General features: G+C 39.8%; 1 protein-coding gene across 3 annotated transcripts in view; it reads right to left on the bottom strand.

Moving 5' to 3' along the window:
* Positions 1-26,847, bottom strand: part of LOC129373949 (guanine nucleotide-binding protein G(o) subunit alpha) — a 92,153-nt gene extending 65,306 nt beyond the window's left edge. For all 3 annotated transcript variants that reach the window (XM_055052295.1, XM_055052155.1, XM_055052224.1), the window contains exons 1-3: positions 26,144-26,847; positions 25,456-25,498; positions 3,823-3,964 (exon numbers count right to left, since the gene is read on the bottom strand). In XM_055052295.1, coding sequence (XP_054908270.1) covers positions 3,823-3,964; positions 25,456-25,498; positions 26,144-26,261 — 303 coding nt within the window. In that variant the 5' untranslated portion in view covers positions 26,262-26,847. The remainder of the gene's footprint in view (positions 1-3,822; positions 3,965-25,455; positions 25,499-26,143) is intronic.

Here is a 26,847-nt window from a genome sequence, read left to right as displayed (position 1 = left end):
ACACACACACACACACACACACACACACACACACACACACACACACACACACACACACACACACACACACACACACACTCTCCTGATGCTTTACGGGAGTCGGTGTGTCTGGTCTCTTGGTGGGGAACTGAGGTGTAGACCTTTGTTTACACAAAGCTCACTGTGTCCTTCTGTCTGTCCAATGTCCACTGTCTCCTAAAACGATTCTACTTTTAGATCATCTGCCTTCATCCTCTCATGCATTTCACTACATCATGGATCTCTGCATTTCTCTAGACGTGCTTCCATTGACCATCACTTATTGGAAAAACGTCAATTTAAAAAAGGAAGAAATGTTTTTTTTAAAATTACAACATAAACCACTTTTTCACATCATGCGAGTCACATGAACAGCCGAATGTTAGTTCTGGCAGAAAAGATGAATAGGAAGACAGGAAGTGGGTAGAGGATGAAGGCACAACACGTTTTAAAGATGTAATGCATGAACAAACTTATTTAGATGTGACTGTAATTTAATTCTGTCTTTTATTTAATGGAAACACCACGATTGCAATCAATTCTCCAACAGTGGAGGACTGACAAAGTTTTTTTCTTTCTGCATGAGAAAGACTCAGACCAGAGGTCTCAAGCAACATTCTGATAAATTAAATCATTTCTTTTTTTAGTCCACATCAGAGTTCAATTAGCAATCACACCTCCCCAAAAGAACCGGACATTTCTGGATAAACGGACTGGAGTTCGACTAAAGCGGACTAAACAGGGCTGGTCTGCACCATTCATTCAGGAGAAATGCCTTCAAGTGGTGGAAATGAAAAAAACGAATCCCCCGTGGAACAAACTTAATGGTCTTCACCTTCAGATACTCGACATCAGGGACTGACTTATTTTTATGTCCCACCAAATGAAATGATGCAACAAAAACAATCAAAGTAACTCTCTTCCTTAGTCAGAAATTGATTCTTATAACCGTTTAGAGTACTTCTCTGCAGTTTACAATCCAATATTTTCAAATGGCAGGACTTAACAACATAATGCAGTGCCACACAATTACACACACACACTAGCAGCAGCAGGTTTAAAGTTGATGCCGTCACCTCTAACAGGAAACGCAATGCCGATGTGTACTAAACACTCCAACACACACACGGTTTTATTATCTTATTCAATAGGCGTATTGTTATTTCATCTCAGCAGAGAACATCAATAGCTTGGCTGTGAGTAAAAATATTCTGTCTCTTTGAAAGAGGTTAAAGCAGTAGCAGAGTGTTCATTGTGTGAAACGTCGCTGCAGAAGGAGAACCCAAATGCAGAACCAACCATGACAATAATGTGCAATCAGCAGGTTAATAATTTATTGTGCAAAAATGAAAAAAAAAACTATTCAGAGGGGTGTGGCAGACAGCAAAACAGGAACTCAGGACAATGATCTGGCAGCGACTGGAAATGAACTGAGGAACAAACATTCATTCACTCAAATGTTGTGATTCTTTTCAGTTCAGTGTTAGTAGTTCACTGCAGGTTTTATGGAGTTGTTCAAAATTATTCACACCTATAGAGGGTAAAAGATTCAAACTCATCTTTAAATTTGACCAACTCAACTCTTCAGAGTCCTGACTTGAACCTAATAGACAATCTGTGAAGGGAACTACAGATTATGGTTATGGCATAGAGACCTTACAGCCTCACAGACAAACCTGTCAGATAAGAAGGGTGTATTTTTCAACATGCCATTTTTAATAAAATGTGGATTTTTTTCTTGTTGATGCTCCTTTTAGATAGTTTTATATTTGATTTCTGTCTCTTCTGCAATGACAAAAACTTTTTAGATCAATAAACTCTGATTATATATTTAAATATGACAGAAGTATGAATCATTTTGGGATTAAATGTAGATAAATTTACAAATAAAAAACTGAGAGCTGAATACATTATGCAAATCTGTTTCTGAATCCAGATTCAAATACTGTTTTTTGTGTATTTTAAGTCAAAATCAAAACTGAAAGATAAATTCACTTAATTATAAAGGTATGACATTATTTGTTGAATAGCCTGTGTGAAAACTTTCCCACAAAATTATGCCCTGGCATTTTAAATGGAGCGAACTCAAAGTTTATTTCCTATAACTTTAGATTTTACTGATTGTTTATTGTTTATGAGTTTTAGCACCAAAGTTCCAGCAAAACACAGATAAGATGTTGGATATAACTAAGCGCTTTGTCAGGGTTTGTCCCTGCATTGTTAATTAACCTTTGCCCCATTGCTCTAAATTCAGACAGAACTGGTGTTATTCTTTGGATTAGACACATAATCCCCAATTAGCGTATTACATATTGAACTTGCCTGCTGTGGGGATTTAGCAAAGGCAGAAGCAGGTCTAACGTAGCCTGACAAGATGGAATTCTGCATGACAGAGATGGCTGGCAGCCTTTTTTTTCAGCCTTTAAATCTGGGAGACATGCATCAAATATCAGAAGAAATGTCTCCAATAAGCAACAATTTGCTGCTATACAAACAAAGAGCAGGAAAGAAAACATGATCAACCTCACAAAGGGTTTGATATTCAATAAACTGCATGATGTGGAGTAAGCATTAACCTGACCTGCTGGACAGCTGGAGTCATGTGATCTCTGTCCTGTCTTCTGATTGATCATTAATATTGCCTCTCCGTCCCTGCAGTTTTATGGAGGTTTAACATTAACAAACCCCTCCAGCACCAGTTGATGACCAAGTCATTACATACAAGGATGAGTTAATATGTGCATTAGTTATAGTGTTCTCCAACACTGACCGTGACGGAGATAATTACAGAGCAATCATTAAATCTGCAGAGACTTAATAAGAGGTCAAAGAGAAGCGGGCGTAAAGGAGTGCGCTGCTCTGATATGCGAGTCCGTTACAAGAGCCGGATTCAAGGTGGCTGACAGACAGGAAGGATTTTTGTGTCAGGAACCGGAGGCAAAGCTCAGTGGGTCAAATTCTTCCTAAACCCAAAACTTTATCCAGCTGAACAGAAACAAAACTGAAGTTTTTATCTCTAGATCCAAAGATCTAGAGTCAGCACAGCTTCAGTTTTTACAGAATGAACTCTGACCTGAACCTTCAGAGCCACATACAGACAATTACCAGGTTGGCCTTCTGTCACCTGAAGAACATTTTTAGGATTAGAGAAATAATGTGCCAGCAAGATCTACAAAAACTTATCTAATGTGTTTTTCTGTAGATGCATTTATTACTGCAACAGCGTTTTCACAAGTCTGCATAAAAAAATCAACCCTCCAGCTGCAGCTGATCCAGAACGCTGCTGCTGGCGTTCTGACTAAAACCATCAAGACGGAGCACATCACCTCCGTTCTAAAGTCTTTCACTGAGAGAACAGACTTTAAAATACTGTTGTTGGTTTATAAACGGCTTGGCAGTAAAAAAAAAAACATTAAAGGTTCTGGTTCTGGTTCTGCTCTGCATCCCCAGAAGCAGAACCAAACATGGAGAAGCAGCATTCAGCCTCTATGGACCACACATCTGGAATTAACTTCCAGAAAGTTTTTTAGCAAAACAGCTGAAAAACTGAGTTCCTTTAAATCAAAGCTAAAATCTCATCTGTTTAGAGCTGCACATATTTCATGTGTAGATGAGTTTGATGATGATACATGGAAAAATGTAGTACTTGTTTCACAACTGATGACTGCATGATGTAAAACACATTGACTGTCTAGTCGCTGAAATGAATATAAATAAACTGGACTTGGCTGTGGACTTGGGAAGTGGTGGGCATATTTTGCAGCTCATGAGCAGCGGATCCTTTTCGCAAAGCATTTCTCTGACCTTGCGCTCTTTGTCTCCGTACTCCAGGCCCAGCGTATCCATGGCGCGGACGATGGCAGCCAGAGATTGGATGGTGTTGCTGTAAACGACAGGCTTGTACTGCTTTACGTCATCGCCAGAAAAACCGTCCTCATGGATGATCCTGGACAGAAACACAAGAAAGTCCGTTTTTATTTTAGAAGGTTTTTTCTTTTAGAAGAGAGTTAAATTGGTGGAAGACTTGAACAAAAAGACAAAGAGAAACAGACACTGGGACATAAGGGAGGGTTTATTACCAATGGGCTTAGCTGACATTTAGACACACAGTGCGTCCTGCTGTTTCAAATGCCATGATGTCTTTCACTGCAGTGAGCACACGGACAGAACGGTGGCCCGGTTAGCCAGGCAGACAGACGATCAAACAAAGTCAAACACAGCGAGCGATGATGGTGAGATGAGCAGCAGAGAACAAAACACGGGTCACCAGGAAGCTTCCCCCTCGATCCAAAGAGACAGAAGCAGGTTGGACGAACGCTGTGAGGCAAGTAAGAGGGACAGCGTCCCCACACATGAGGACGTAAGGAAGAGACAACCAGATGCTTTTCTCCATCTCTATCAAACTGACAAGGTTGGTCTTCATTTAGACCACCATGAATTGTCCCAATCTGTAACTGTGCTTCACTGTAGACCTTTTGCAGAAATCAGCAGGCAGGTAAGCTAGCCGATGGAAGCTAACCATACGACCGGATGATCGTAACGTTGAACTCCTCATCAGTGGACCCTGCGCTGCGACAGCATCCATTACGCTGCGCATGTCACCTGCAGAAAGCAAGCCAGAATCGACCAAACAGCGATCAGCTCTCTTTGCCTGGTGCAGGTTTGGTCGTCTGCAGATGTCAGAGGTTTTATTTTAGTTCAGCGTCTCTGTACATCACACAGCCTCCGTTCAGCTTGATACACTTAATTTCAGATAGCCATCCTGCTTCGTCTTCATTTTTCGAGTAATAGTGACCAAAAAAGGAATTAATACTCATTTGTCCTTTGCCAGCTAAACATGTTTTATTTTAATAAAGATTTGCAGTTTTAGACAACACAAAGCTGTTCGTAGAGCAGTATGTAAAACTGCTTTAATATTCCTCGTAAGTAATGTGTAGCGACTGAAGTTTGGGAGATTTTTTTCTTGCTATTTATCATAACTCAGATGAATGTAACACATAAGGGTCAATAATGCCAATTTGGCAGCATAACGTATTTCTAATGCTAAAACAACATGATTACTGCAAGAAACTATGGCAACCGGTAACAATTTAAAGGCCTAGCCGGCTCTTTCTGCAATAAAGCTGCACGCACGTCCACCATGTTTACAAAAACATCATTCCATGTAACAGATGCCACAAAATTATATTTTAATCGGATATTATGGATAGTCTGACACAAAGTAGAGCATAAAATGAAACAAATAAAAATCTAAAAAACTGAATTTGTTCAATTGAATTAAAAAATATATTATGTATCCCAAAGGGAAATGAAATGTCATAACTCATATCTTCCACTCATCTCTAGTCGTTGCGGATGGTAATGCTGTGAGCAGGAATAATATGCAAAAGCAGTCTGTTTTGCAGTGAATCTGAAGAGGCCTCTGACTGAAGGCAGCCTTTATCCAGGCAGCAGAGATGATTTAACACAGTAACACATGAATCTTTAGTTTCCTTCTCAGGGTATCAAAGGGTTACCTTTGCAGAGGCATCATGCAGACAGTTGGAAGCATGCAGTGTGCAGTGACAGGGTTAGCATTGTCCCAGAGCCGTCCTCTGGCAGCATAATGTTTCAGATCAATCAGACAACCCTCCCTCAGAGTTACATCACAGCTTCAGACCACCAGCTCCTCTGCAGTTTTCTCCTACATATAATGTTCACAGCTGCCTCCACTAGCAGAATCACAAATAAAACCTCAGAGTGCATGCATGATTAAAAGCCGCCATGATAACTGCGTCTCTCCGTCTCCCTAGGTGCTCCAGCTCAATTTTTAGTCTTCCCACTCATGTCTCCCCATGTCTTAATGACTTGCCAACCAGCCACTTAATCTGAAACTTTGCCTCCCATCTTCCCTTGCAGCGGGGAGGTGAAACAAGGACAAACTCCTAATTGGATGCTGCAGTCTCAGAGGTAATGGTATGTTAAGCTGAAAATGCCAAGAGAGTCTGAAAAAGAAGCTGACAAAATTTTAAAATACAAACATTCTGCTGTTGATAAAGTATAGGATCGAGTCATCTTCACGTTCAAGGACGACAAACACTCAACTCTAAAGCATGGTGGTGGCAGGCTGGTGATTTGTTCTCATTTTGAATTCTCCAGACAAACATAAAGCCGACTATCTGCCAGCTGAGGTTCGACCCAAACTCGGTCATGAACAGGACGATGATTCCAAACACTGCAAATAATCTCCAAACCCAGTGGAGGCTATTTGGGACGCAGAAATGAATATCTGCAAGTAGCATTGCAGCCACTGATTATTTTTATTTTAATTGCCACAGTCTTCAGATTTATTTTAACCTTTTTATATATGTTAGAAATGTATTTAAAAAAATACAACTAAAATATTTCAGTTTCTTTTTAAAATAAAAAATAATTATATTTTATTGCCTAAAATGCAATAACAGCTTTCATTAGTGAACACTTGATCATTTGCATCTACAATGTTAAAAAAATACTTTTAACAATGCTTCTGAGCTCAACCCTTTCTGCATGTTGGGCTGATTTTCTGGATTACTAATTAATCGTTGGACAGCAAAAAGCCACTTTATTTTCTTAAAAAATTTGAACCAGATGAAGCTAAAACTGCAATTTGAGGAGTTCTGGGTAGAAAATATTTACAATAAATTTTATTTTGTTATCTTAAATGCACAATGTATGTATTTCTTCTACAATTTTGGCTCAATTACAGCTCTTACATTCTTTCAGCAATTTTTTTGAGTCTGTACGATAATTAGTTGACTATTATTTCAATAACTGCTTTGTCATGATGAATCTGATCAATCATTTCACGCATCAGTGAAGACACCAAAGGGCTCGGTATCTTTCACGGTGATTTTTTTCCATGCAGTGTTGAACTGCAGAGACTCAAAGTCAAACGGTAAATCATGTCACCCTGATTAGCTCAGAATGAAGCCACGTCACACCAGGTGAAAAAAGAGCTGAACAATAACTTGATATTAATATTAATGAAGGTGTGACTGACCCACTTAATGTCAGAGTGTGTGTGTGGGTGTGTGTGTTTCAAGCTGGCATGCTGACGTGAGTCTTCATGCACAAGGACCTTTTTCTCATTACCCACTCTGAGGGCCCTTCTGTCAGCAAGCGAACTGGCCTGTGTGTGTGTGTGTGTGTGTGGGTGTGTGTGTGTGTGTGCGTGTGTGGGTGTGTGTGTAATTTTTTTGTATTTTGGCACAATCTGCACAGTGACCTGAAACATAGTTTAGCTTCACACTGGGTCAGACAGATGGATGGAGAGACAGACATATGGGTAATTTACTCACTACATTATTCCATGATATTATTACGCGGCTGCAGTTTCGGAGGCTGAATAGCAGGTGTTTGGCTGAATGGAAACTGCCAGTCAGTGATCCATAATCACATTTAATAACTGCTGTTTGTGGTGCTCAACACTTCCAAATTTACTTTTGGTCTACTTTAAAATGACAAACTCATCAAGTTTCTAATAATGAGATTGGAAGTACGCTGCTGTTATCTCTGACCATTAACAAAAAGTCCTAATATTAACTCCTCGGCTGCTGCAGCTCCAGAATTGACCAAACAATCCAACAGTTTAACACAGCAAAAGTAGGAGGGAAGTAAAGCAAAATTATTAATAAAGCATGTCAGGTTTTTGATGCTAACCTGATTTATTCATTTATTTTGTCTGATTGGAAAATAAGTTCCTAATTTTGCCTATTGAAAGCCATATTGTGTTTGTTTGCTTGTGCAGATTAGCAACTTCTTTAAAATGATCTTTAAACTTTGGAGAAACAAATGCGCTGCTGGATTGGCTGCTTTACAAATGCCAGCCAATAGCCTGTCAAGTAGCATTTTGAATAGGCATTCCAGTTTCCCAAGATGCATCTTGTTTTGAATATTTTAGATATCCTCTACAAAAGAAAATCCACAAATATGTGGATATTTGTGAGTTACATTCTGCAGAAAAATAAATGAACACTGAACCACAAATAGGCAGGGGTCCACTGCAAGAATGAGGAGCTTGCTAGAAAGTAACCTTTTGACATGTATTTCCCCTAACTGAACTTCAATGACACAGTTGCGCACCCGACACGTCCAGTTTGATGCATCGACTACAAAAGAAACACCAAACAAGAGTTATCCTGGTGGTGGGGAGGGCAAGTAAAGCCTGGTGGCCTGTCAGGTTTATGATCCACTGAGGGAAACCCTGTTTATAGAAGGACTTGACAAGACAAGTGTTTTTACTTTCAATATATCATTTGGCCATTCTTCTGAGTGAAACTGTACAGATGTATGTAAATATGGAGTAATGGACCCAAAGATACATGAAAAGACAAAGTGCATGAAGCTCTCTGCTCTCCGCCTCTCATTATCCTCCACACTCATATTTTTATCTTCACACCTACTTAAGTGAACACACACATACACAGAGCTCACACACCACCCTGTGCAATTAGGTCTTTATCTCAGACCCTGTGAGCTCGGCACTGTTTGTCCTGACAAACACACGCATCCACGCACACGCACACACGCACAAAAACCCGTGATTGGTTCTTTTATCTCTAAGCTGTGCTTTCGCTCAGTCCATGCTGTATGTCGACAGCGCCCTTGGTCATGACAAAGTGCACGCTGACCGACGGCTGTCAACGCTGCAAGGTCCGATTTACTTGCATAACAACCAGGTATGTGTGTTTGTTGAGGAGGACGTTAGCACAGGTGCAAAGAGTGAAATAAAGAGTTGGTGTAAGATGTGATGTGTGATAATGAGCTTAAAAAAGCATGAAATAAGATGGAGCTAATCAGAAAGAAGAGGTCTATTTATAGCCGAGGGCATCAGCGATGCGGCCCCCACCTCCACACTGACTGACCCACTCAAACAGCAGCACAAACAGCAGCACAAGCATCAGCTGCTGTCATTTGGCTCCATTCTCGTCTTCTCACCTTCAGGTCAAGAAGCAACATCCTGCACAAACACGTTTGTGTCCCCATTTATGGTTGTTTCAGCTCCAGAAACATCTAACTGTCTGCAATCCTGAATCATGTGTCATCAGTTCCCACACAACGGTCGACATCATCGGTTTAGAAATTACTTAGTAGATGTTAATGCTCTGCATATGTGTCATCTGAAGGATGTGAAATATGCAGACAGGAAAACCACAGTGTCTTCCTGTTCAAGCCTTTCCTACACCAGTTTGCTGTCCAGTTCAAGTTTCTGGTTTCACCTTCAAAGAGTCTTAATGAAGTTTTCCATGGAGATCTGATTGTAATAAAACATAAAGTTGTAAATGATATGGGGTTGCATTTGATTGTGAAGTTGGAGCAAAATGGAAAATTTGTATGTATGCAACGTGTTCATTGCCAATTCCGTCACTGCTTTTCTTTTTCTGTCAAAGAAAAGGTCCTGTTGATGAAAGGACCTGCATCACTGTTGTCTCATCAAAGCAACTTCCTTCCTGTTTTCCATTATTGCCAACATTCCTCATGTCAAACTACAAAAAACAAATTTAAGCTGTTCCTTCAACAATGCCCTTCTTTTTTCCACCATCAGTCCCGTCGACAGATTCTGCACCTCCGACCAAAGACTGATATTGAAACATGTTAGCTATGCCTTTTTATCCAAAAAATGTGTCTAATAAAAGAAACTAAAGACGACTTCCTCTTGAATTCCTCTTGAAGACCTTTCGCCTGCTTTCTTACGGATTGAACAAAGTTCTGGTGCTGAATGCTTTAGACATTGTTTTATGGTTTGCACACAAACTGGAGTTGAGACATGAGTTAGAAAATGCCACACAGGCTTTGATAGTCATCAACAATCTCAGGAAGGAAATTAGACCATTCACATAAAGTTCACAAGCTCTTCGAAGGAAATTTGAGGAGGTGGACTTAAGAGGAACTCCATGCTTTTAGATGAAATCTAAATCAAAGAAATGTTGTGGATTTTAGGTAAGGATTCTGTTCCTTTAAGGGATGAGCCATCTTTCTGTCTTTCAGATGGGAGTGGCTAGAAGCAAGTTGTTGACTGGGACCACCTGAGCCGAATATTCTCAGTCCATTCGGACCTGGTTGCTCTCGCTTGTCCAACACAGCAGGGAGTTTGGTTTCTGTTCCTGCTGCCCATTTCTGGTCAACGGATTCTCTTTAACAATCCCGGTCCATCGCAGAAAAACAGAAAAAACTTGCAGACACACACAGACCGAAGGGAAATTCACACAGACCTTACATCATACAACACTGCCACTTTCGCTCTTTCATACTCGCTGGTCCTACACCACTGCTTCACCCATGATCACAAACTTTATTGTTTCAGCTTCACAGTGAAACTTGAGTTAACCTTTAACTCCAGGCTACAACCAGCCTGATGACTCATCAAGGTGACTGTGTGGCCTGGAAAAAAAACTTTACATAGGAATAATAAAACCGGCTTCAGATGGTGGGGCAGGACAAGCATGCATACTCCAGAGGACTACAAAGGTCGGGAACACCTGTTGTGAAGCAGATATATCCGTTTCATAAAGCACTTCATTACTAAAATATCTGATTGCTCCAGCTCTAGATTTAACAGTGGGATGAAGAGTCAGAGTAGTTGAGCTTGAGGACACTTCACACAAAAAACACTGCAATCCAAAATAAACTGGGTTGGAGGTTTAGCGCTGAGACTGACTGAAAAAACAGCAAGGGGAGGAATTAATTGTAAAATTACACTTAATTTGTTACAAAGCACTAAAAACATTTAATGAAGCCTTTATTAATTTTCCTTATTGATAATTTCATAAGACAAATAAAAACCTGGATCTGGTTGAACAATAATGAATTGTTAACTAGTAAATAACAAGTGTGAATTTGCATTTATGTTGATGTAATATTCAGCCAGTTGAACAAAGTTTTACCTCAGACACTAATGATGTTGTCCAAAACGGGAAAGGAAAAGAGTGATGGCAAAAAAAGGAGAAATTATGAAAATATATGGCAACTGATATTTTCATTGCATTACATATCAATATTGTTGACAGTGCAACATATTTTAATATTATGCAGCCCTAACAATCCGAATAACTTAAATAGATCAAAACCAAAAACAATTCAAGACATAATAAGATCAGTGATGGTCAACAAGATGGCGGACATTGTGTCAACTATTATACATTCCTGCATTTTCTCCATTTTGCGATATTTGTTGCAGCATTAGAAAAAAATCCAATATCATGCAGCTGTAGAAGATAAACTCATGTTATACTGATGGAAAATGTCACCTTCTGTTGGTTCAGCTCTTTGGTTTGAACAAACAGATGTTTAATTTGTTGTCTTGATTCTCATTAAGACTGATGAAGAGTTAAATACTACACCAAATAAGGTCCAGAGCCGCACAGCATTCTGGGGGATTTAGGCAGATAAAAGACTTTAGCTGCTCAACCTACAAACAAAGTTAGTGGGATCAACTAACTCACTCACTCTTTGGTTACCTTGCAACGACCTGTTGAGTAACATGCGCAGCAGCAGTTTAAAGTTTTGCCACAGTGTCTCATAACCGCTTAAAAATAAAAAACAGAGACATGCAGTCAAAACTAAGGATAAAACAGGAAAGGTTCCTCCTGCCAGTTTGGGACTTTTTCAGATATTTAAAACAAAAACCTAATCATTAATTATTTACATCAAGTAATATGAAACCCTTATGTTGTGATACGTTTTTCAGCAATACTCTGCAGCCCTTTTAACACCTTTAACTGTGTTAAAGGTGATCCATTTGCAGCTGATCCAGTTCAAACTGTTTATCGCCATCATTCTCAATAATTGACTCTAATATTAAAATCTGTGACACAAAGCTCAGATTTTTATGCTGCAACAAATAAAAAGCATATATATATATATATATCTGTAAAACTGTACAAATGTAAAGAATAAGACACTGTGTAGGTAACAGTTTTGTTCACCTCTCACATGCTTTAACCTAAATATGGCCGCCGCATGTCGTATGGAGCGAGGCTCGCGTTTCCAAGCAGCAGCGCACACAGGAGTCTCATATCTTGCGGCTCTGACAGAGAGGAGTCCTCTGGCTCCAGCTCTGGTCATCTGCTGATGAAGAGCCCCTCTGCCAGGGGAGCCAATCTGCTGCGGCTGCTTCAGCAGGGCTGTTAGAAGCTGCACATGCTTGCATGTAAAACCAGGCAGACAGCAGAGCAGAATAATTACAGCTCAGGATTACATCTAGGGAGACCTCATTAAATCCATCTGCCATCATCTCTCTGTTCCTCTGTCACCTGGTATGTCTATCTGCCTCTCTCCTTTGCCAACTCGCCTTTCATCCCTCCATCATGCATCCTCCTCTTCCTCTCTGTGAAGATTTCAACACTGCACTCTGTTTCCCTCTGTGTCAGTTCCCTTTCCTCTTGGCACTATTGTCTTTCAACCTTTCCAGCTCCTCGATCCTAATTATTTCCACTTTTTTAACTCCTCTCCTCCTGCTCTACTTCGTTTTTCATCCTAGAAGAAGTAGGGGAGGAGGATATGATGATCTGAGGTGTTGACATGAATCTTCTATAAGCTCATTAATGATCTTAATGTTTACCATCCAGTCTTACAGAATTCATATTGTCAGAGGGAAACCAAACAAACTATATATATTTGTATATAGTTTGTACATATAAACTACATACAAATATAGTTTGTATTTTGATGGATAGTTTTATGGTCTTATATATCTTTGTGTGAACCTACTTACTTTGGTTGCTTGTCACTTTGCTGCTGTTGCACCAGTTTCCCCAGTGTGGGATAATAAATGAATTTCTATTCTTTTCTTTTTTCAACAATAGGGTCTATAGACAGGATTGTACTGAATAAAACAATAAGAGCTTTAATTGTTCAGAAGATAATAGTCAAGTTCTCTCCTACCATCAAGAATCTCCTCTGAGACTCTTTCTCCAATTCTCCCTTCAGGCAAGTCAGAAAAGGTGAGTCAATCGATTGTAAACATTTATAAAACTGTCTTGTTTCAAAAGTTTTTCTTCTAAAGAAAGTATCTGCTTGATGATACTGAAAAAAAAAAAAAACAGGCTGCAACTTGCTGAAAGTGGTGCAAAAAGTGGGTATGGACTGAACTCTGAACACCGCACAGCATTCTGGGGGATGTAGGCAGAGGAAAGACTTTAGCTACAATGTTGGTGGTGGTATCAATTAACTCAATGGCTCTTTGGTTGCCCAGCAACTCACTCACTCGTTGGTTACCTAGCAACAACCTGTTGGCTAACTTGTGCAGCAGCCGTTAAGGTTCCCTCCCCATGACTCATAAATGCTTAAAAGTAAAAACAACATCGTGGAGTGAAAGGAGAAAATGAGAACAACAGATGAACTGGATGACACAGAAAAGGCCATGTCATGAAGTCAGGCAGGAATTCAGATATTTAAAATCAAAATGGAATCCATAGTCATTAATACTGATGATATCAAATCCTAGTGTAATATCAGTCCTAATTTTAGATATGCAGTGCGAAAAAATCTCCAAATAGGTGACGTTTTCTTTAACGATTAAAAGAAATCCAGGACTGTGGGATGTACAGGAGGAAGACCAAAGTATGGACATGAAGAACATCCAGGACAGAAATGTCCCGGACGATCCAGGATGTTCTTACTGTTCCATGGTTTAGTGAGGCAGTGTTAATATTATTACAATGAAAAAACTTAAAATAAGCATCATTAATATGTGATGAATGAATGTGATCTCTTTTTGCCAGTTTTTGTTCTGCTTTCTGCAGCCTTTAAGAAAAAATTCCTCCTAAACTCTTGCTGTATCCTAAACATCCAAGATACCAAGAAATCTGACTTTATCTGCATCTTTTTTCTGTTTCTCTTCCAAGGCAGCAGAGGTGAGACTTAGAGGCTCTGCCCTATTATGTGTTCACTCAAATTCCCTATCAAAGCAGGTTGGGGGAATTTGCTTTGCTCAAATCAAATCCCGACTTTATTCACACAGCGTAATGTGATAAAATCAGGCAAAAACAAAGGCTGGTCTCTGCAGAAATTCAGGACATTTTTACATGTATATTAAAAATTAATTAGAAGCAGGAGCCTTTCTAATAAATCATAAAAACCAAGCTATGCTGACGTCTGCATACTGAATGCAAAGAAAGGAAAGTCTCTCTGCAGCAAATTCAGTTTATCTGCCAGCTGCACACTGCATAGTTTGACTCAAATATCTCAAAATCCAATTCTAACTGTGATTTTTAATATCCCTCTAACAGTTTTTTGCATCATATGCTCCACACAGATCCTATTATTTCTGAAGTCCTGAAAACAAACAAATGTCCTGCAGTTTCTGCTGGCAGAACGCTATAAAGGAACACGCTGCGTAAATATGTCAGCCAAGAAAAATCCGATCGGACTGAAAGGAGAAAGCCCTGTGGAGGTTTTTACTGAGTAATTACCAAACAGTGAGGGTGACATAAAGGAACACTTCTGCATTTCCAATAGTCAGTAGAGTTACAGGAAGTGGTTGCTCCAGGAAATGTTGATATGATCAGCATTACAGCCGGCATCATGTGCTTAGTTGGAGGTGCTTTGAATGACTCGAAGATCGGTTATTCAGATGGGGAGTGATTGGGGTAATGAGACGGAGGGAGGGGGAAACAAGGACACAGCTTTAATCAGATCACCTCAGAAATAATGTCAAAATGGAATTATTCACATTTCCTGTACTCTCATGATTCAATACTAATAAATTACTTGAAAGGAAATGAGCAGAAACCAGTTTTTAGACACAGCGGCATTCCAGCGATCGCTTTAGAATCACTATAAAACAAGAAATTTCATGAAATTGTTCCCCGTCTTAGTAAAGTCACACCCTGGTCTTATAAAGCTGCTGTGCCCAACCTGCAGAAAATCTTGCAATGGTTCCTGTCCAGGCTTTTATTTTCCAAAACCAGAGGAAAAAAGAGAAACATTTTAATTGCTTTAACCAGCCCAGGCTCATAAAACTCACCCTTTTACACCACAAAACAGAAAGTCTCACCAAGTATTCATTTCTGGTTTCTTGTGCAAATATTTAAGACAAAACTAACTTACAAGGAACTGTTCAGCTGTTCAAAATGTAGGAGTGTAATTTAAGTCAATAATTCCTTCCAATCACAATAAAGGGGAAAATGTCCATCAATCAGGGATTTACCAACACAAAGTACGGCACAACTGTAAAGAGGGGGGAAAATGTGTTTTTCAAATTGTTTAAACATATAAATCACAATTAGCAGTGTCACTGCTAATTGTTTTTAGCAGTGCAAATCAATGAGTGTAAATTTAAAAGAGAAAAATTCAGATTTTTTGGATTTATGTTTCCAAAGTTAAGGCAGAGATAAGTAGATAAGTAATCCTACAATCCTGTACAGAATAAATCTGTTTTGGTGTTTTTGGAATTTATTATGCTAAAAAGCTGAAAAAACTCCAAACATAACAAATAAAACGGATAAAACGGAAAAACAGGCAATTCAGTAAATTAGAATATTATGGAAAAGTCAATTTAATTTAGGAACTCCATCACTAAGTGAAACATTATAGGTTAATTGGACAAAGATGTTTGTTTCTCTTATTTGTTATTTTCCATCTACAGCTAATAAAAATATGACATTTAAAACTGGCTGTAGTTGTACATAGTTGTTTTTGAAGGAGACCAAGTGCTCAAAGATTTTAGCTAATCATGTTTGACTGTGGTTCCTAACGCCTGCAAATACCAGGCCATAAAATAAAATAAAATAAAAAAATCCAGTCTCGGTCATGCATCTGAAGATAAAGTGCCTTTAAGACAGTAGAGCTTAAATGTACTGGTACTTCTGTTCTGACTGAGGTGTGATCCAAACCTCCCTTCCTGCAGCTACAAACCGAGTCAGAGTCACCGTCAGCTGACTTCAGATCAGCTGAGTTGGTTCACAGTAAAAGGATTCCTTTGTCTTTCAGCTCTCTGAACCAATATCAAATCTGCCAAATAGGTCTGACACAAAAATAAACACTCACAGTCACACCAACACATGAACCGAAGCACAGAGAGAAGACGGAACACACACACTCCTAAAAGTGTGTGTAGGGGTACATACACACCAACCTACCACACGTTGGTGCAACAAAGGAGCTTTGTTTTTCATAAGAAGCACTGATTAGAGCACAGACCACACACACAGGCTTCGTGCTGAGCTGATACAAACAGAGCCAGAGATGGTTTGCAGTGAAAACAGACTAAAACATGAAACAAAGTGGACTGAGGAATAGGAGATATAATATTCATGCAGCTCAGGTCCCAGTGAAAACCTTCTCAGGGGTCGTTGTTTATTTATGTATAAACCTGATTGAACAAAAATCACATGTAAGCCTCAGGGCTCTGGTCTTTTACAAACCACACCTCTCCAGTCTGACCATAACAGATTACTAGTCTCTTTTAGAAAACTTATATTGACGACATGCAACTTTATATATGACCACTAAAAAGAAATCACATGTGGGGCTCCTCAGGGCTCTAGTCTCGGGTCACTCTCTATTCCATACAAACCTCTCAGTTTTCATCATGGCATATTATTGGTCTCTTTCAGGTTATTTATACTGATGACAGACAGCTTTATATTATCATATCACCACATGCCCACAGTCCATTACAGTCACTGAGGAAGTCTGTTTATCATGTTAACAAGTGGATGAATCAGAATTTTCTCCAGTCACACATAGAAAATAAAACTGTCCCAAAATCATAAAGTAAAAAAACTGAAAACCACATAAAGTCTAAGTCAAAATTTTTTGCCAGAATTCTTTTTTTTTTTTTTTAAATAAAAACAGGGCAGCCAATCACATCACTACAACAGTAAGCAGATTAATAGATAACCTTTAGCAATAATTTACAAGGATAAGGTTGATGGAGTGATTCATATGAACGGATTGAATTAGCACAAGCGCTCCCTCTGTTTTCTGATTCACCTCTGGAAAAGGAGGCTAATAATTATCGCCGAATCCAGAGTCTGGAGTCCAGGAGCAGAGCGCCCTTTGCTCCCGGTCCTATCAGCCCTCTTTGGCACCTTCTCCAGCTTGTTAAATAAGTGAGAACATGTTCTTTCACCCGCCGGCCTCTCTTAGCTCACAACGTCTCTAGTTCCTCCTTTTCTCCCCCCACCAGCCTCTTTCACACTTCCACATCACTTCACCAGAATCTGAAAGAAAAAAATCTATTTTCCTGTCCTACTCTCCTCCTTTTTACGATCATATCACTCCACTGTCTTCATCCCTGTAGCTGTCGCTATTTCAAACTTAGAGGAGAGAATAATATAGCAGAACTTTACTCATTTTAATCCACCTCTGTGCTCTAAACATTTATTTTCTTTCATTAAATTTTCCCTTTCTCTCCCTCCAGCTATATCCGCCCCCTTTGCCACTCAGCATGAAAACCACCACCTTTTTCTCCTTCCCTCGTTTTATTCTCCTGCTCCGAGGCTTAAACCTAATTATCTCCTGCTGTAGGGAGAAAAGCCGCACACACACGGTGGGAACAGCCTGTGGGAAGCGGCGCAGCCGCGAGGGACGGACAGCGTTTGTTCTCCCTTCGGCCGGTCGCCTCCAATCATGTCAGCGAGGCTCAAACACACATGGAGCGAGAAAGACACAGAAAAGAAACAAAAATGGAAGACAGGGGCTTAATTTGACATCTTTACTTAGATCATAAGGCAAGATGGGGCAAAGGTTTGAGGTCTTCACTGCTGAGAAAGTCTAATCAAAATAATTAGATGATTGTACGTCATTGCCGGTTAACTTTATTATTAAGTGAGTTTATTCAGCAGCTGTCTTTAATCAGCCTGGAGAAGACTCAGGCTTCCTCTGAAATAATTCATACCCTGCATGTAACATCAGTTGAACAAATTCCATCTCAGAAGTTCTTCAAACTCTGTTCAAACTGAACTATAGCCTGCAACAGCGAAGTCAAAGTCTCCATGACTGTTCATAAGCTCAGAAGGTTTTAGCACTAACATTAGTTTCTTTGAGCAGAAAAGACGTCCATCCTATTGGCTGCTGATCTTTTCATGGCTGCCTCCAGCAGGACAATGCACCGTGCCACAAAGCAGACATCTCAAAACTTTGACCCTAAAGATAAAAATGAGTCCCTCAGTACGCTCCACAGTCAGATCTCAGTCCGTAGAGCGCCTTTGTAATGTCGAGAAACAGGAAATCCACATATGTGCAGCTGACAAATCTCCACCAACTTTGTCCAAATGAACCAAAACTTTTAGAGGAATGTTGCAAACTTCTTCTTGAATCTTTTTATGGCAGATGAAAGCAGTTCTGAAGGCTAACATGCATTAAAAAGCCAAAACAAGCTTGTAATACTCCACATTTTGAACATTTATTAGATTCCCAACCTCAACCAAAAAATTAAAAATAATAATCCTAGTCATTACCTACTATCGGCTACAAGGATGTAAATGATTGACAGATTTCTCCTGGGACAACTTCCGATTTTTTTTTTCAGTAAACAAATACTGGTGCATATTTAGTTGAAATGTTCCCAACAATCCAAGCATTTAGAAGTCATTAGCTGGAGAGGACACGTCCCCTGCAGCAGCCATTCCAGGACTATAAACTGTGTTTATGGTACAACATCCTCTGTTTATATTGCTTTATGTGGGTTGAAGGCAGTTAATGATTGAAAGAGGAGCTGCCTTTGGGTTTTAATAAACAGTAAAAAGAGTCATGGATGAAACCAAAGAGGGAAAAGAACGAGAAGAAGTACTAAATGAGTTGATGCCTTTTCATGAACATCTCATGAACTCTGCAGACTGACAATCATTTCATGCTTTCACCAGCCAACATCCAAAGAATTAAGTAAATTCAGTTAAATGTATGGGTGGTGCTCTTTATAAGGGCTTGGTAATGACATTAGCTCCACTAATTCAATTATGCTTTTCCACGCATCTCTGTTTTGCAGCCATCGGCCCTCCCCTTTGACTTTTGCAGTGACATATTTTTATTTTAGAAATTCAGGACCAAACAGCTGCTTTGTGACATTTACCAAAATGGCCGCTCAAAACATCTGGTGACATTTGATGGTCATCCATTCAGTGTCAAATGTTCAGTCTGAGTTCCATCTGTGATGTCACTGATCAAAACAGCTGCAAATAAGAAACAGCTTCCATGAAAACGTGACCTTATTATGAACTCTTCTTCATATTGCTGAGTTTTAGCCATTATATTTGCTAAATAGTTTTTTCAATCTTAACTCCATAATTGTTGGCAGTATATTGGGGATATTTAGACTTTTCTTCCTTGGTTGAAGCTTTGTGTGTTAGGACAATGACTTCCTCTGGTTTTGGAGGCTATGCAGCTAAAGAATTTCACATTTTTTACTTTTGGACAGTCACTATAATTTGTAAGCGTGCCAACAAGGTACTGTTTCTAACTGACATCTGAAAAGCTAAAATAATACCTGAACAATGACTCCAAATAAAAAAAAGGAGTTGGAAAGGAGGCTTCGGGGAAGCTTTCAAACCACACAGAAAGTCTTCAGTCAGAGGCTGCTTCTGATAAGTTGCAGGACTGACTGTTACAGGAGATCGTTTTTGTTCTTTCCAATAACTTAGAACAACTTACATTTTTTCTTTAAAGATTTAACTGTCATTTTCTCCCCAACACCAGAGAAACATTTTAAACTAGATAGCGCCAGTTTAGGTCCACTTACTAATATCGAGCTATGCAAAATTTAAAAAATTGTTATTGTGCCAAAACCACTAACACATACAGTCCTAAAGTGTAACGTTCTTTCAATCAAACACTAAAAGTATTGGGGGGAAAAGAGACACAGAGCTGCCCTGCCCAGTTTGCTGCTGTGCTCTGCTGGCTGGAAGACGCCTCTTTTTATGTGGTTACAAAAAAAAACGAGTTTGGTAGTTTCGAAATCGAGTCAGCTGCCATAATCAAGAGGGTCGTGGTGTGGAAACTAAACTGACTAACATCACTGAAGCACTTAGCAGAAGCCAATGTGTTGTAACTCTTTTCACTGCAGATTTGTTGAAAGCATTTGATGCTGCACACAATGCTGAAACAGAGACTCAACAGAACTGGGTTTTCTGGTTGACTGGTGAGATAATGATCTTTCTTGTGAAAACAGCGCATGCATGCAGAAGGTTTCACTTCCAAGTCACTCATTGTTAGAATCAAACCCTGGTTCATCCTCAACAATAACTACATAAACGTCAAAATACAACAAAAGATAAAGGGAACAGCATGTGTATGTGTGGACAATCAATTTCGTTTCAGTATTTTCATATAAAGAAAACAAAAACTCATTGCTAATGGTGTCCCTCAGGACTCAGTATTAGAACCACTTCTACTTGTAATGTTACAGTTCAGCATCTACACCCAGTCTGGCTTTGGCTTTAATCTAATCTATGAGGATAAGTTGGCTCACCTGCATTCAAATCTTTTTTATACGTTTTAACATTCACATTTTTTAATTTATGACTAAATTAACTGTATTATTATAACTATTTCAATTATTTTCTTTATTTAGTCCATTCCAACTATATGATGCTTATCAGAAGAATTAAATATCTTTTACAACCAAACTGAGTTTCATATTGTGATAAATCCTGCCAGCTAATGAGGCACACTTTAAATCTTCTGGGCAAGTGAAGCAAGAATAATTCATCTCTGGTTTTCCTGATACTCTTCCTCCAGTTTCTGGAGTTTCATCAAACAGAGCCCAGCCTGCAGCTCAGGATTTAAAGTTAAGATATAAACATTTCAGACCAGAATTAGAAAGAAATGCAAAAACTAACATTTCTTCCAATTGTCATGGCTGCACCTGAAAATGGCTTCCTCTTCCTTATTAATCTAGTTTCCTCAGCACACACCCACGCACATGCACACACAGACACACAGTTTGGCAGCTCGGTGGTGAGAAAGCCATCGAACATGTCTGAACACACACACAGGCTCCAAACACAAATGGTATTTCCTGCTTGCACACATGACCCGGTCCCTTTGGTCACTCGCCCAATTATCATATCTCTGACAGATCATGTGTCCAAACACAGATGCAGCTCCATCATCCACATGCACCTGCAGAAAGCCTCCACATCTCTGAAGTTCAGCTCTAGAGTCGGTCACTGTCTGATGAGGTGATGGCAGATCTTCCTATTGAGTTATTGTGACCCTGAATGAATCGCCGTATTAAGCAAGAATCTATTACAGAAACACACAATTGTAGTATAATGTGTTTTTCAGGAACAGAGTGCCATTTTATAGCCCACTAAAGTAACTATGTTGACTTCAGATGTAATAAAAAGCTCTGCATTTCAAATGCAGAATCAAACCAACACTCTGTATGTTTTTGATGACTGAATAACATTATAACATGATGTAAAGCTCAAAAAAGTTGTTTTCACATTATAATGAGCGACTGTGATCCTGAAAGTTTCGTCTCATTAAACATGAATCTGTGCAGAGATGTCAGCTCACAGATAAAAGCATTAAAGAATCTATTACCTAAAAAAATAACCAATTCCGTTAAAACCAACTTGATGGACACAGTTTTTGTAGGGTGGTGATGCACTACTCACATCCACTCACTGGGATCAGACACACAGCTCTGACACACCGTTAAATTTAAATCTAATCCACTGATGTGGGTGGCTTCTTCACATGCACACATACTGCCAAGGTGCTGAGGATAATGGTATAATTCCCCATTAACACCTATGTTTAAATATTGTTGAGAAGAAAAATTATTCAAATGTAAGTAAATGGAAAAAACAAATCAAACCATTAATCAATTTTCCTCACCAACTTCCTTTTATCTCAATTTCCAGCTGTTATGAACTGATGCTTTGAAACTTAATAACATAATCAGCCTGCAGTAGTTTACACTCTGGACAGTAAAAAAAACATCAGAAACAAACAAAAACAAACATTACTTACATTAACACTTAGCCACAACACCAACATGCTAATTAGCAGGAGCTAATATTCAAGAGTTAAATTGATTTTAAATTACATTGTCCTTGAAAGACTACAAACCTCAAGCACCAACTTAAGTTTGGCATCATTATTTGCATGTTCTATAATAAATATTGTATTTATGTTTATATCTGATGCATCTGTTTCAGCAGCTAAATATGCGTCTGACTTTTAGCAGAAACTCCAGTAAACCCTGTTCGTTTATTACGGGATTACTGGGCTGATAGCTATGAAAACACTGGGAAAGGAAAAACATGTCACAGATGTAGGAAGATCTCTGCTAAGTAGCACAGGTGAGTCCCAACAGAAACATCATTAAGTACATCAGGACACCATAGGAGACATAATTACCAGGCAGCTTTAATGAAGCCACTCAAGCAGATGAAGGTTCAGTGTCTGTATGAGGAAACCAGCAGCACTGGGGTTGGATTTTAAATCAGAACTGACCCCGGGTCAGTGAGGAAAAATCCACTTATTACAGATTCAGTCAGAGAAAACCTGAGCAGGCGGAAAAAGAAACAGGTTTTTATTTCCAAGCAAGTAGTTCCCAAAAGTCCAAACCTGTTCTGACTCAGATTGGATCTGGATTTCTTTCTTATCACTTTAATAACATTGAATGAAAATAATTCCCCGGATTTACCCTGAGCGTAGCTTGGTGTTGTTTTCTGTATGTAACCAACGAACTGGAGGTGGCATCCGACGTGGCAGTGGCTGTTTTCAGCACTTTGCATCTTTTTTTGGCATAAGTTCCATTTCTGAGCTGTCAGCTTGTCATGATACAGCATCAGTTTTCAGTCAGAGGCTTCTTCAGATTGGTTGTAAGCCTGACTGCTACAGGAAATCCTTCCCACAGCATCACTACTCAAAACGACTATTTGAAAGATGCTTGGATGATTTCAGTTACAATATTTAGTTTCCCTTTTGGATCAGAAACCTTTTTTTGTTTAAATCCTAAAATTTAGAGAAAGTAGTGGAGGCACCATGATGATGGAAATTAAAAGAAAGAAGGGAGGAAAATATTTGATTCAGTTAATATATTCATTGCATTATTCAGCGACGTATTAATAAAATTGTATCACCCTCGCTGACAAAAACTAAATTATTCCTTTTGGTGAAATGTGATTTGTCTAAAAGTTTTCCATCAGTGTCTAAAATCATCTTAATACAAAATGATAGAATGTTAATCTTAAGTTGTTATGTGGCTAAAAAAGATCAAATGTGTCAATTAAACGGAAATCAGACTAAAAAGCACATAATATGTCCTGGGAAATATAATAAGGCGCAATGTCTGGAACAGAAAACATCTGAAAAAAACAAACTTAACAGAAATTTCTGATTTGTTAAAGGAACGACCCTAACAACTAATAAAAAGAATTATAAGCAAACCACAAGCAGACCAAGAGGAACAATAAGATATTTGGTTCTGAAGAAATAAAGAGCAAAGACGTTTGCAATTATATCCACGAAAAGACGAAGTTGGATTTTTCTTCTGTCCTTTGATTAGATAATTGACAGACCAGCACATGATCGCCACAGTAAAAGGCTGCAGTAAAAACTGCAATTATAATAATACATTACATCAGACACTAATAATCGAAATCTGCCGGAATCTCATTTCCTTCAGAAAACAACATGTAAGCCTCATCTGGACCATTTTCCTCTGCTAACTTGCACCATGTCAGCAAATGTGTTTAAGTTTATTCTGCAGAACCGGTCCAGAAAATCAGTTTGCTATAAAGCTGGGGCTTCCTTCTTTTTCTAAGCTGCAGAGCATAAAAACTGCAGCTCCGTCAAAATTCACCACATGTTTAAACTGCAACCAAACTGCAGGAAGGTTAGCAACTGTTCCTCTGCGCCTGCGGACCAATGAGGAGGCAGCATTCAGAGGAGGAGGTGGAGGAAAGTCACAGGACCTCAGAGCTGGAGGCCTGGATCCACAAGTTCTTCAGGGCAGCTTTCTCCCTGGACTCCATCTTCTCTTTAGCTTACTGAAATCTTTCAGTTATTCACCAGAGATGTGCTTCAAACACAGAGCAAAAGCCTCTGCTTCTTTTTAAATTTAGCAACATGAGAAAGCCCTGTAAACCAGCAGCATGTGACGCTGGAATGAAGATCTGCAAACCTTCAGACGCTGAACACATCATGCATGTTGGGAAACAAACAATCACTGTAGTGCCGAATAAATACGTTCACACACAATAAACTGTTCTGTCACAACATAGAAACGGGTTTCGATGTTTTTGTTGGGTTTGAACTGATAAATTGGCCCCAATTTCCTTCATTTGAACAGAGAATCTGTTCTCATGAAAAACATCAAAAATAATCGGGTCTATGTTGAACAATTCAACCACTGTTGCAATTAGGGCCGATCCTAACAACTAGTACAGTAATTAATTATTCTGTTGATTCATCAGGTGAAAAAATTGGCACATTCTGCAGATTTTTTATTTCCCTAGTTAAGCCTTTCAATACAATATTTAAATTGCATTAAGAGATGCAGACAAACAATGAAACTCCTTTTTATAAAGTAAACATTTTATAGCCTTAAATGCAAATACAGCATTACTTTAGTTTACATTTGATCATTTGTAGCAAATGATGAATCTGCTGCTAAAACTATTTCTGACATCAACATATGAATAGCTTGGCCATTTCTACTGGACTTATTATTATTATTAGTTGATTGGTAATTGGATAGCAAAAGGTGCCTAAAATGAGGTTGTTATTTTTTTTTTCAAAGAATTTGAACCAGATGAAGCTAAAACTTTCCCTTCATGTCAGAACATATTTACAGATGAAAGGTTTCTTTTTCATCTTAATGCCATATATATACATTTTGATACAGTTTTGGCTCTTTTACTGCTTCAATTGTATTTCTCTCTCAGAAAATAGCATTTTTTGACTCTGTATTCTTCAGTTAAGAATTAATCAAATACTAAATAAGAAACTGCCCCAATAAACTGTATTAAAACTTGTGGTTGCAAATTTATTAAAAGTGGGAAAATTCATGTGGCATGAATACTTTTGTAAGCCACTGAACATTTCATCCACCAAGTCGAGAAAAGAGAGAACAGAAAAGGAAGAAAGCTCTGCAGAAAGACAGCCGTTGAAATTGCAAAACCAAACAGTTTGCAGTAGTAAAAAACTGGAGTTTTAGCACAGCAGTGACAACACCCTGCTGCCTCCAGCAGCTGATCCCCCCACTGAGCTTTCTCTGGGGTTTATCGATCAAACCAACTGCATTTCTGCATATCCACACCTGAGCATGTGCCGCTCACAGCTCCGTGGATCTGGGTCGGTTTGAGCAGGTTGATACAGATGGACCTGCAGATTCACTGAACACGCTACTGTACATTTTACATTCACAGGTTAAAAAAAACCAGAAGGAAACGAAGTGGGAAAGGACGGATGAGGGGAACCTTTACAGTTAGTGGACCGTGATTATAAAGGACTTACTTCATTTGTTTGACGATGGTGCTTTTCCCTGACTCTCCAGCCCCTGAGGGAGAAAGACAGAAGAAATCAGTGTAAACAGTGTGTGTGTGTGTGTGTGTGTGACAGACAGAGGGGAGGTAGAGGAGGGAGTGGGAGGAACAGAGAAAGAAATGGGAGCTTGAGCTGAGCAGCAGGGGGTGCAGATAAAAAGGATGGAGAAAGTGGGTGCACCTTTTCTCCTCGTTTTCTTCCTCCACCCTCCATCTTGTGACTTAGTTTGACAAACAGATTAAATCCTTAAAGGTTGCACTCCCAAAAAAGAATCAATGATGAGCAAACACTGCTGCTGGGCCTGCTGCTGCTGCAACCTGCCATTTTTCATCTGCAGCTCTCACCTCTCTGTTGCTTTTTGGAACATTTCACCACCTGCCACACCTTTTCCATTATTTAACCCCCCTCATTTATTAAATGTGACTAAAAAAATGCGCTTGCATTTTATTTTAAAAAATGACAATTCATGACGCCCATGTTTTCAATTCTCATTTTTCTCCTTATTTCTGAGGCGTCGTGTTTTTGCTGTAATGTGACTCCCCGGTTCCGTCCATCACCGCCACACCTTCCGCCGCCCAGGCTGGCCCGCCCTCTCCCCGGCCCCCGGGGCCTCCGGGCCCCGCTCCCCGGGTCCCCGACCCCCGCTCCCCGGCCTTACCGAGCAGCAGCAGTTTGACATCTTTGGCCGCAGTCAGCCCGTCCTCCTTCAGGTTCTTCTCGATGGCTTTGCTCCGGTCCAGAGCCGCCCTCTCCTCTGCGCTCAGCGTACATCCCATGGTTAGAGAACACAGCTTGATGGCGTTACCGGTACCAGGATTCACGCAACGAAAACGCACCAGACCAGCGGGTTTATATCAGAGAGGAGGGGGAAATCAAATTTGACTGCAGATCCTTTGAACTGTGAATATTTCCACCTTTTCTGCACTCTGCCTTCGATCCCCTGGTTCTCTCTGGGCAGATCCCTCTCTCTCTCTCAAGCCGGGCTCAGACGCTCCGTTAGCGCATTAAATCGGCGATCCTGTCGCTGTGATCCAGAAGAAAGAAAGGAGCACGGTGGAGCCACCGCAGCTGGCTTCGGGTCCGTTTTCGTGGCGTTCTCGTGACGGTGGAAACCTCCGTCCCTTCGGGTCTCCTCGGCGCTGGTTCGGCTGGTTACTGGGCGGTGGTGGGCTGCGCTCGCATCGCTTGGTGCTTCTTCCTGCGGCTGGCGCACAGCGGACCGTTTCCTCCGTTCGGCTCCTCCGGGGCGCGCTGCGGGGACTCGCTCTGCGGGGACTCGCTCTGTAGCTCTGCTGCCTCCCGGTAGATCCGGTAAGGGCTCGATCTCTCCTCCGTTAGTTCCTTCGTTCACTTGCGGCTTGC

This window comes from Poeciliopsis prolifica, unplaced genomic scaffold (genome assembly GCF_027474105.1).
Source record: "Poeciliopsis prolifica strain line A6 unplaced genomic scaffold, Auburn_PproV2 SCAFFOLD001, whole genome shotgun sequence".
Lineage (NCBI taxonomy): Eukaryota > Metazoa > Chordata > Actinopteri > Cyprinodontiformes > Poeciliidae > Poeciliopsis > Poeciliopsis prolifica.
Note: the sequence above shows the minus strand (reverse complement) of the source record. Positions and strands in the feature narration are given on the sequence as shown.